The sequence below is a fragment of the Pseudochaenichthys georgianus genome, chromosome 1 (genome assembly GCF_902827115.2).
Source record: "Pseudochaenichthys georgianus chromosome 1, fPseGeo1.2, whole genome shotgun sequence".
Taxonomy (NCBI): Eukaryota; Metazoa; Chordata; class Actinopteri; order Perciformes; family Channichthyidae; genus Pseudochaenichthys; species Pseudochaenichthys georgianus.
This window is the reverse complement of record NC_047503.1, coordinates 10,383,972-10,396,159: the sequence shown is the minus strand read 5'-3', so window position 1 is coordinate 10,396,159 and position 12,188 is coordinate 10,383,972. Positions and strand designations below refer to the sequence as shown.

General features: G+C 41.9%; 1 protein-coding gene across 1 annotated transcript; it reads right to left on the bottom strand.

The window, feature by feature from the left end:
- Window positions 1-737: 737 nt before the first annotated feature.
- On the bottom strand, window positions 738-12,130 carry LOC117452209 (protein unc-93 homolog B1-like). Its single transcript, XM_034090709.1, is given in 12 exon segments — window positions 738-742; window positions 789-1,080; window positions 1,732-1,914; window positions 3,802-3,893; window positions 3,896-3,925; window positions 5,466-5,559; window positions 5,686-5,815; window positions 9,656-9,817; window positions 9,911-10,064; window positions 10,138-10,273; window positions 10,386-10,502; window positions 11,941-12,130. Coding segments are annotated over 11 exon segments (1,395 nt in total). The 5' UTR covers window positions 11,941-12,130.
- Window positions 12,131-12,188: the final 58 nt, after the last annotated feature.

Sequence of the window (12,188 nt, the reverse complement as noted above, 5' to 3'; positions counted from 1 at the left end):
TCTGGTATCAAACGATGCTTGGTATAGTTTTGCATTACCTATAGCGACTTCTGCAGTAATAGTAGCCTAATACAGAAACACTTTTAGGGTTATTATTTAAAGACTATTCTGAAATACCCAAGTGTGCTGTAAGTAACTCATCTAGCATACTACCTAACGACAAGCCTCATTTTTACAAACACCTTGAACATCACTTACCGTGTTTCTCGCGCGGTGCTCCTCGCACCGGTCTGAAACGTTATTCCACCTACAACATAGAGACGACAGACCCCCTCCTACCCTGGGCCGCTTTTGTTTCAGCAGCTGTCAGTTCCCCTTTCTCATGTACAACGTGCAGGTATAAATAAGTTAGTGAAGGAAACGAAAGTCTCCACTTCCTCACCCCAATCTGCCTGACGGTCTGTCTTAAAGGTACAGGCACATATTTAGGAAACCCAGCCCTCTGAGTGCTACCGTAACAGTAGTGAGACAGGAGGCAATTTCAATAGCTAAGAAATATGAAGGAAAAAGAAAAAATACCCTCATAGCAAACTTGTGTTGTTATGATAATAGACATTTTTATTTGAGTACTTAATAACATCAAAACACTGTGTAGCTTCAACAATATGTAGCAAAAAGCTGCCACAGTGGTGAGCACAAAAAAAAAACATCACAGTCAAAACATGGTCCTCTCACATAGGGCACAATACAGTCTACACAAGAGAGAGAGAGAGAGAGAGAGAGAGAGAGAGAGAGAGTCAGGCTGATAATGTCACGTGTGAACAAAGTTACATACCAACAACTCGAACAGCACCAGCGTGACTCACTGCTGACACCCGTCTTGTTCAGGGCGCTGCCCAGTCCCCACAGCACAGAGATCACCAGCAGAGGACCCAGATATGAAGGCGTCTTCGGGGTTGGAGAGAAAGCCAGGAGAGCCACCAGCAGCACTAGGTGCACCACGGCCCCCCCCACCAGACACACCCAGCGCGGAAGGCGGAGGAGGCAGAGGGAGAGGGAGGAGAAGACGGAGCAGGAGAGGCCGTACACGAGGATGAGGAGCCACAGCTTGTCCAGGCCCAGAGCGCACACGCCATAGGACTGAGGAGAGAACCAGAACAGGCTGTTGCTCCCGGTCACAGTTGCTTCATTTTAGAATGAAATATATAAAAGATAAATAAACAAATAGAATGAAAATAAGATATTCAAATAAACATAAGAAGTTAAAGTAACCTTTGCAATTAAAGATAAGATAAAGTAAAAATGTGTATATCAACCTAAGAATTTCATTTAAAAAAAACATCAAACTAAATACAAGTATTTACTTTAAACAAAAAGTTAAAGTAAGAATGTGCTTTAAAAAGATAAAATAAAAAAGAATGTGGTAATAACTGTTAAATGTCTAATATATGTAATTTGTAAATTGCTTTGAGCACTTGGAAAAGCACTCTAATGAAAATGAAATGAATTATTATTATATAAACATAAGTGTGCAATAAAAACATAAAATTAAAAAAAATATAAGTTAATGTAAAATGTCCAATAATAGATCAAATAAGAATATTAATGTAAACACAAGAAGTTAAAGTAAAAATGTGCACATTGTACTAAAATATTATGGATGTATATTACAATCCATTCTGTGTTTAAGAGACTGAAATCTGATTGAATCTGTACTTATTTCTATAATGTGTCGGCTCCTCTCTGGTAGCGCACTATCCAAATGAAGCAATGCGAGTACAAGTGCAGTACCAGGGAGAATCCAGTGATGGCGAACAGCTGCTCGAAGCCGCTGTAGATGAAGAAGGGGCAGAGCAGGCGCAGGCGGTAGTCCCTGAGGTGTTTGAAAGGCAGCTGGAAGATGTTTCCCCAGCCGATGCTGCGGAGGTCGATCTCTTCGGTGGGGCGGTAGGCGGCGCCACACAGCACCAGGAACTGTGGGAAGCAGCAAAAGCAACAATTCATTTGAAATAGTTTTGATACGATACGTTTCAAGATTCAAGGCTTTATTGTCATGTGCACATTAGCTACAGTGTAGATATGGCAATGGAAACCTAAGTCACAGGCTCTACAATATACTTTGGATGATAAGGCAAACTGAATGCAAACACGTTGCTGAATAAGCCTCTGTAACTACAGCTAGGCTGGGAGAAATGCATGGGCCAAGCTGCAATACTGACATCAACCCATTTCTACAGCCAGACTCTAAACTGCTTTCAACTGGAGGATCCGAGTGCTTCTTCTACACACAGACTCTTTCTCCATCTCCTATTGTCTCTAAATGTAGAATTAGATCAGCATTTAATAAAGTTGCTGTACTTTGATGATCCTTGCACTTTTGGTCCGTTGAATACAATACGAGACGCTTTGGATAAAATTGCAGCTAAATAAATGAGATGGAATGATTGACTGCTTGTCCAGGGATATGTTTTTAAATCCTGAGTGCGCCCTGACCAAAACACACTTTGTTCTTAGTGCGACTCAAATATGTTAAAGGGCCTATTCTGCTTCTTGGGGTTCATCTCTTCCCTGTAGTGTTTTCTATAGGTTTGTGTGCATGTCAACGGTCTGCAAAGGCTAAGATCCAGAATTCCCTCCAGAGGGAGTTTCTCTCCCACACACTCCCTCCCCCCTGCCTAAAACACCTCCAGTGAACTCCTTTGTTTGCCACCCTAACATAATGACATCACTATGTTATATTCACGTTTCTATTGGCTAGCGCTCCAACACAATGTACATAAAAGGCTTAGGGGAGGGACATCTCTAAGCGGTTGACCAATCACAACAGAGCAGGCCAGCTAACCAATCAGAGCAGACTGGGCTCTGGTTTCAGACAGAGGGTGAAAAGAGGAGCTGCAGCACAGGCAGTATGAGGAAAACTAGCAATGTATCAGTGAATGTTTGTAATGTGAAAGATCTTGCTCTGAACTATGAACCCACACAGAATCACCACCCTACAAGTTCCCTCTGCTCCACTGAGCTGTATGGCCCATGATAACGCAGCAGCCTCCCCCACACTCTGGAGACCCCCTCCCCAGCCACGTCAGATCCGCCAACACTCGCACACCATTCAAACAATCCCTCAAAACTCACCTGTCCCTCTTGCCTTCAACTCCTAATCACTAACCCTTGCCCCTTATTCCACCTAGCTTAGCACTTTTTACTTTGTTTGTTATTTTGTTTGACTTGCTTGTGAGAGCTTTGAGCACCAGGAAAGTGCTTATAAATGTAATGTATCTATTATTATGATATGACTGTTTGGGTTCACTCTCACAGCTCTCCTGAGCATTGTTTCCTGCACCAGGCAGCTTGGAAGCTTCCTGCGCACACAGTTTAAGAGCCCGACATGGGTCTTAGACGTGAGAAGACCAGGTAGGGGTACAGTCAGGGTAATTCTACAAGCAATTTAATAAAGACGCAGTTATTTAGTACTGGCTCTTATGCTTCTTATTTATTGGTGTTCAAAAGAAAATATTTAGAAAATGTGTGTGTTGGTCCTCCAGCAGAAATAAAAGCTTTCATTGAAGTAGCGTTGGACACAAATGTAAAGTACAAGAACATCCAACAGTACATTGATTGTAGTTATGCAGTACACATCCAGATGCAAGTAAGACTGCAAAACACTTTGGTTCTAAATCTTGTTGGGACTGTACGGAATAGGATTAGGGCCATTTGTATATGATATATATAATTGGCATTGCTGGTTCTTCCAACGAGAAGGACACGAGGACAGACACAAGACAATCAGATGAATAAATGTTACACAACTTAAAACACTGAACTCTAGGTGTGTGTGTTTTGTCGGGGCCTTTGGGATCTTACGATGATCATGGAGAGGAAGGCGAAGCCCATGAGGACGCTTTCCACTTGGATGAGCAGCATGGAGCGAGGCAGCGTACTGAGCACGGTGGTGTGAAGCCGGGGATCACACCTTTGATGTTTGCTCCTGTCGTTAGGAAGAGCAGAGGGAAAACAAGCGTTCAGTCCCACTCAGAGCTGAAGCCCGGAACACACGCATCTGTGACCTTTGGAAATAACCAAAGCTGATAGAGAAGCAGGTCATATTTTTGAGGTGTTACCTCGCTACACTTTTACTTCCTCCTTTTGTTGAGAACAATCAAAAAGGAGTGATGATGCATGAAGTTCAAAATGATAAACATCACAGCTTGAGGAGAAGTGATGCACCTCGCGAGTTTCAGAGCGGCTCTGTGAGGCCACTTCGAGTTTCATGTAGCACGTTGCTACATACTGAAGTAGAAATGATGTATACTAGCCTAGCACTGAACTTCTACCTGTTCTCTTCCTAAAATACGTTGGTCTAGAACGTGCCGTGGAAAGACGTGAGCAATGCAAAACATTCAAGTATAAGGGTGGGAGATGTTTCTTCTAAAGGGGGGACTGACACAAGAGGTTTCAGAACCACTGACCTTACCTAACATCCACAGGCCAATTAAAAATACTAGTTGGTCTGGAACCTCTCGGATTGTGTTTCAGTTCGAGACATGGACACATATGCTTCTGGACGCAATAGAGAGTGAATAAATTAGTTAGCATTTCCACGTTTTTGGTTGTATTCCCAAAGTAAGGTCTTTGGTTATTACAAGCTCACAAGATGTTCATGTTTTGATCCACGACATAAAATGCAAACAAAACAAAAGACTGCCAAACTTCATTACGCCCAACCCAAGTCCACCTTAAGCTTAGTGGTGTTGACATTAAGTCATGCGAATAGTATTAGGTCTAAATACGTTTGAACATTTAACCTAGTTATTGCTTGTATTCTGTCTAGGTTGAATAAAGTGTGTTTTGATCAGCATGGTACAATTCCTGTTTGATCAATTAAGTCTGGTGGCTTTTAGGAGAGCACAGTAGTTACATGCATATATGTTTCCTCTACATTTAAAATGAGCAATGATCTAAATCCCCTTACTCATTGTCAATATAGGATATTGAATCAGTTAACATTGTTTTGGAGAGTCGATGCAAAATCAATATACCTAGTTGAAGTTAAAGAAACAACGGTAAATATCTAGGTGGGGAAAGCAGCTAGTTAGCTTAGCTTAGCAAACAAATCTGTTTGCCTCTGCCTTTTTTAAATCAAATAGCAATAAATATTTGTACTGTAACTTTTGTTCTTGTCATTTATGTATGTCTTATTATATTTCAGCTTGTTTTTACTTATAGCTGTGTAATGACTGTTTTGAAAATGTCATTTTATATGTGATTCTTTTACACTATGTCTTGATTCTTTAAATATTTTAAGCACATTAGAATGCCTTGTTTTTTTAAATATCTATATCGCTAAACTTGCCTTGCCTTAAAAGACTGGAAAAAGGGTTTAGAGAGTAAAAAGCTGAAAGCATCTTTCCAAATCTTTATACAAATCATTGGTCAAAATGGACTGAATTAAAAGTCCTAATACTTAGTCATCCTCAATTGCTGTTAGAAATGGTTCATCACTGGCGGGAAGTGACACTGTCCCTTACCGCAGTTATGGACATTTTTGAGGATATGTTCGTTTTCTCGCAGGTAGCCGTTGAGGACGAAGCGCATCGGGAACTCAGCGAAGACAAAACTCAGCTGGTGAGGAGGAGAGAGCATTAGTTTCTGCAGCTGCTCAAACGTATCTTTCCAACGTTAAACTGATCATGACATGAGAAGAATCTTAGGTTCATTTGATTAAACGGCAGCATAAATGAGACTCACATGGAAGATGATGAAGAAGATGGACTGGAAGACGATGATGTAGCTGTGGCACGCGCCCTTAGGGAGCTTCTTCTGCTCCTGCACATGCTCTTCTCTGTAGTTCACATACTCGTAGTACTGCTGCGCCATCCTGCATGCCGATACATTCAATCATTCATCTTATGTTCAGTAGGTGTGTGTCCATTTGAAGACTGTATACAGAATTACCTGTACACTTCTGGATGTGTTAGACATTTTGGAGCAACTTTCCAAATCTATTATCTGAGGCTATTGTGTCCTAAAAACAGTGGTTACTAACGAGTGACTTGTTGTCATGTCATCATTCAGAATAATAGCGGAGCCTTTAGCTTAGCGGTTTCGATGCCGTTTCATGTAGTTTGTGTATAGGGGAGAGTGGGGTAAGTTGAGCCATTTTTTAGTTATGCTGTCCTCTAAGCAAGGAGAAATGACACATAGTAAAAATGAAAAACACACACCTATAATTCAGGATGTCTCCTATCAATGGCAATGATAATAATTCATATTTGATCAAGGGCAGTGAAAATATTACTTCAAAAAAAAAAAAAAGTCTTGTGGCTCAACTTGCCCCGGGTTAGGGGTAAGTTGATCCAGGTCAGGGGGTGAATTGAACCACTGTTCAAACCTGGGCATACCTCCAACACATCTTAAAGGTAACTATAAACAATAAATAACAAACCAAATACAAGCTTAGTTTTTCAAATATAAATTGATTTTTTTTAACATTAGCAAAAGGAAAAAGATACAATGTCATACATCTTACCAATCAAACACAGGGTAAATTCAACTTTAAATGTAGCCTATAATGAGCTCTTATTATCAACTGGGCCTACTTTCATTCATTTCTCCATTGAAAAGTGGCTCAACTTACCCCAAGGCCCGTGGTTCACTTTACCCCAAGGCCCGTGGTTCACTTTACCCCAAGGCCCATGGCTCAACTTACCCCAAGGCCCGTGGTTCACTTTACCCCAAGGCCCGTGGTTCACTTTACCCCAAGGCCCGTGGTTCAATTTACCCCAAGGCCCGTGGTTCACTTTACCCCAAGGCCCGTGGTTCACTTTACCCCAAGGCCCGTGGCTCAACTTACCCCAAGGCCCGTGGTTCACTTTACCCCAAGGCCCGTGGTTCACTTTACCCCAAGGCCCGTGGTTCACTTTACCCCAAGGCCCGTGGCTCAACTTACCCCAAGGCCCGTGGTTCACTTTACCCCAAGGCCCGTGGTTCACTTTACCCCAAGGCCCGTGGTTCACTTTACCCCAAGGCCCATGGCTCAACTTACCCCAAGGCCCGTGGTTCACTTTACCCCAAGGCCCGTGGTTCACTTTACCCCAAGGCCCGTGGTTCACTTTACCCCAAGGCCCATGGCTCAACTTACCCCAAGGCCCGTGGTTCACTTTACCCCAAGGCCCATGGTTCACTTTACCCCAAGGCCCGTGGTTCACTTTACCCCAAGGCCCATGGCTCAACTTACCCCAAGGCCCGTGGTTCACTTTACCCCAAGGCCCGTGGTTCACTTTACCCCAAGGCCCATGGTTCACTTTACCCCAAGGCCCGTGGTTCACTTTACCCCAAGGCCCGTGGTTCACTTTACCCCAAGGCCCGTGGTTCACTTTACCCCAAGGCCCATGGCTCAACTTACCCCAAGGCCCGTGGTTCACTTTACCCCAAGGCCCATGGTTCACTTTACCCCAAGGCCCATGGTTCACTTTACCCCAAGGCCCGTGGTTCACTTTACCCCAAGGCCCGTGGTTCACTTTACCCCATGGCCCGTGGTTCACTTTACCCCAAAGCCCATGGTTCACTTTACCCCAAGGCCCATGGTTCACTTTACCCCAAGGCCCGTGGTTCACTTTACCCCATAGCCACCATTTTAGAAAAAATAGCCTAGCATTGAAATACAGTCATCTTTAGCTTGATGATTCACATGGTTAATACGCTGCCAACACATCAACATACAATATGTGTTTAAACCTGGATACTTTTTTTTTGACATGGCAGCCGATATAGCTGACATCTAGAACATTTACTTTGACAAGCAAAACACGTTTTTTGTAAAAATGTTTACTTACCAGACCACAATGAGTATCTCTCTTTCACAGGCAATGAGAAATGGGTGGAGCTTGCATAATTTCTGGTCACTTGATTACAACTATAAGAAGTTGCCTGGTTACAGGGGGTGGTTCAATTTACCCACTGGCTCAACTTACCCCCTTCTCCCCTAGCCTATAGCATTAGCTTTTTTAACTTTTGGCGATTGGATTTACAGTTAATACATCCTAAAAAGGGGTGTCAATATGTTCGAGATAATCCCGTTGAAGCAAACGTCAAAGTATCATAAATGTTAGCCACAGATCTTATTTTCTTCAACTTTCCCTAAACCAATGGAAAGATTCCAGTGCTTGTAGTCGAGGCAGCCCTTGGTAGGCTCATTTCCGGGTCGGCCAACAAAAAGAAGTCACCACTGCACCACTCAATTGGGAAATTAAATAATGACTTGCACGCATGAAATATAGATTTCCATTATCTGTTTTTCTTCATTCATTTTTATAAAGGCTCTATATTCAACGCATGGAAATAAAAAAACGTAGATCGGATTGGTGAATTGGGTTTCTAACGGCATTGTATCACGAACACAAAAAAAGAGCTGACAAAGTTCCCAACACAGCGCTGCACAACAAAGAGCCTCGTAAACTATTGTTTGGGCATTGCACTGATGGAAACAATAAGTATTGTTATTCCTACACCTCTTTGTGAACAGACATGAAGATGATTCACCTTCAGCGGCTGACGATGCTTCAGCTCCAGTTGTACTGACTGACACAGCACCTTAGCAAGGATTTTGAAAGTAAAAGCTCTCATTTCACTTCACATTTCAAAAAACTATTATCAAGTGTTTGTAATTCCACTTGTGATTGCTTTCCTTAATGTAAAACTAATGTTTTAAACTTTGCACATATCTCTATTAAGGGGCACTATTATGCAAATGTCCAGGTTCATATTTTGTGCCCACTTTGACTGCTCACATGCTTGAGAGACTCTGCTTAAATAAAGGATTAAATAAACAAAAGTCTGATAGTTAAGAAAGTTCCATCAGTGATGTCAGATTTTCTTTTTGTAACTACATGACATGTCACTTGTTAGACGCTTTATCCAAAGCGACTTACATACTCAGGACATGTGGACAATCCCCACAGGAGCAATTTGGGGTGAAGTGTCTCAGGGACACAACGACATGCTGACTGCAGTGGGGTTTGAACCTGTGATCCGAACACCAACGCACTACCCCACTGTGCCACAGCCTCCCTACAGCAGGACTTGATGAACCCATGGGGGCGGGTCCGCTTTACTTTCTCTTTTTCAGGCCCTGTGTTTAAAGGGTTGTTTTGGTTTGAAATCCTGTATTATTTCAGCTAATTGCTTTTACTGTAAGTTGCAATTTTCCTAGATTGTCTCAAATCTCCCTTATATGTTTGTGACTTGATTTTTTGGCTACCTTCATTGGATGTGAGGGGATAAAAGTTCCTAAATTATATAATTGAAGCGCTGATGACCATTAGAAACGCTCAATATTAAGGATCATGGTAAGATTTATGGTAAAGGTCAAAGGGTAGTAATAAAGATATATTTAGGGTTTATAGAATTGAGGAATTGAAGTCCACGTGTACACAGTACTGCACTCACAGTGAATATAACCTCTGCATTTCACCCATCCTAGAATTACGAGCAGTGGGCAGCTATTATAAAGCAGCGGTGGGAACAAAGGCCTTGCTCAAGGGCAACTTGGCAGGGCCACAGGTTGCCAACTGGTACCTCTCTGCAGTGAAGGTAAAACCAACAATCGGAAACTGGTCGTCAGTCCACGTCACATGAGTACTTCCACATGACGTAGGTCCAGCCTCTGCCTCTTATGTTACATCTTTATCCGCCCACCCTTCCACATCCGCTTGCTCACCTTGTAATGTAATTTCCCAACGAGGCCCAGAGCGGCACGATGGCCACGCCGATAGCCACGGCCGATGGGACCAAGGTGTAGTACCGCTCCCAGTAATTGGTCGACACAAAGAGTGCGTAGATCCCTGAAGCGAGGAACATCATCCACTTTGTACCTAGAAACCTTCCAGGGATATAAATAGAGGAAATGTTGTTGTTATAGAGCAAGGACATTCAGTTACAAAAGGAAAGGTTTTATCATTTGTGCGTTTGCTACCTGATAAGTACGGGGGTGTACAGCAGACCTATGATGGGCGTGACGTTGATGCCCATCAGCATCTTGTGATCAATGTCCTCCAGGCCAAGGTTGCTATACTTCACTTCGCGGTAGGTCATATCATAATGGAGTATTAGCTGCATCTGCAGTAGACCTGTAGAGAAAGATTTAATAGAACTATGCTCTTCTTCCTTCATCCAATGCACTGTCTTGTGTTCCATACTGACCCATGTACACACTGTACAGAATCATGGCTCCAACACTGGCTGCAAGGACGTTCTTGATGACTCCAAGCCTCTTCCTCCTGTAGTACTTCCTCTCCTCCTCCTCCTCGTTGTACTCTGCTTGTGGGCCAAGAAACTCCTTTATTCAAGAAGAAAAAGCAAAGGAGAGGTGAGTGGGGGGGTTTGTTGGTAGTATTTAATCACATCTTTCTCTGGAACACTAGAACTGGAGTTTTCCCAGGAAAACGTACCTGCTCCGGTGCGTTTTCTTCTTGGTCCACATTCAGCAGTTCATTTATGCCGCCATTGGGAGGCGCTACGAACTGATCATCATCCCTGATAAACACCTCTCGATCGGCTGCCTCCATCTAGTGACCAAACCCGGCAGTACTCTGGATTATTACTTGTTTACTCGACCAAACCCAATCAATGTGTTTGTGTCATTACTCCCATTATGCTTCTGTAGAAACCATCTTCAGTTCATACTCATGAGAATACAGTCAGAGGTTTTTTTGTTGAATTATCACAGGTCATAAAAAAATTCAGGATACATTCCAGATAAAATGTAAGGCTGGATACATCTGGATTTTCAATATAATTACTCTTTTAAATTGTGGACTTTTAATGTTGGAGTAAATAACATGGGCAGCTGTTATATTTATAATGAGACTACTTCATTTTAAGTGCTTCTTTTTAGTACTTAATTGTCTATGAATTCCGATGACTGTGAGATAAGGGTCGGCTATTACTGTTTGTTATGTGAGTTTTTAGCTACCTTATTTGGATAACAATAGATAAAAGTCATGATATTTTGGAACTTCTTTGAGTTAAGAAGTCTCTTCAATATTGTAAGCATTGGGTTGAAGTATCATTGAAGCCTGAACACCTCGGATGTTACAATATTAAAGGTTATGTTTGGGCTCAGGGAAAATGCTTATTTTTGTATTTCTGGGACATATTCAGTGGTACATTCTCTTGTCGTTGACATTCATTTCTCTATTTTTCTCCGCTAAAGAAAATGTTTTAGATAAAACGTTCCTCTAAAGAAATAGAAAAAACAAATACTTTATTAAAGTGTGTTATATTTCTAAATCAATTCAATTGTATTCGTTTTTTGATTAAATAATTCTTGGTGTACGTGTGTTTGTTTTTTACTTTCTTTAAGTTAGTGGAAAGTCCAATGTTGTGGCTATTGACCCCTCATGTTACAGTTCTTTTTATTTAATATCTAGATTGTATGCAGTTTTACGTCAGTGCAAATAAGACAATAAAAGGTACAAAAATAGACACACTATATCTAGCAACGTGATTCTAAGTGATGTTCTGAAATGTTCTTCAGTGCAACTCAACAAACATGACCACATTGGTATAAAAGAGGATATAGCCCATAACATGTTCTCCAAAATGTTAGCAAGACATAGCATTGACATTTCAAGCTTTATTTTAGGGTCATTGAACTATCCTTATCTAGATTAAAATAAAATCCACGTTGTGTGCTCTTTCCCCCCAGCATTACCTTTAGAACTCGTGTAACGACTTCCTTTTAATCCTGAACGTAACAGTGGAATAATGAAAGGTGGGTCAAAGAGCTACATTATAGTACTGTCTGGTATCAAACGATGCTTTGGTATAGTTTTGCATACCTATAGCGACTTCTGCAGTAATAGTAGCCTAATACAGAAACACATTTTAGGGTTATTATTTAAAAAGACTATTCTGAAATACCAAGTGTGCTGTAAGTAACTCATCTAGCATACTTACCTAACGACAAGCCTCATTTTTACAAACACCTTGAACATCACTTACCGTGTTTCTCGCGCGGTGCTCCTCGCACCGGTCTGAAACGTTATTCCACCTACAACATAGAGACGACAGACCCCCTCCTACCCTGGGCCGCTTTTGTTTCAGCAGCTGTCAGTTCCCCTTTCTCATGTACAACGTGCAGGTATAAATAAGTTTAGTGAAGGAAACGAAAGTCTCCACTTCCTCACCCCAATCTGCCTGACGGTCTGTCTTAAAGGTACAGGCACATATTTAGGAAACCCAGCCCTCTG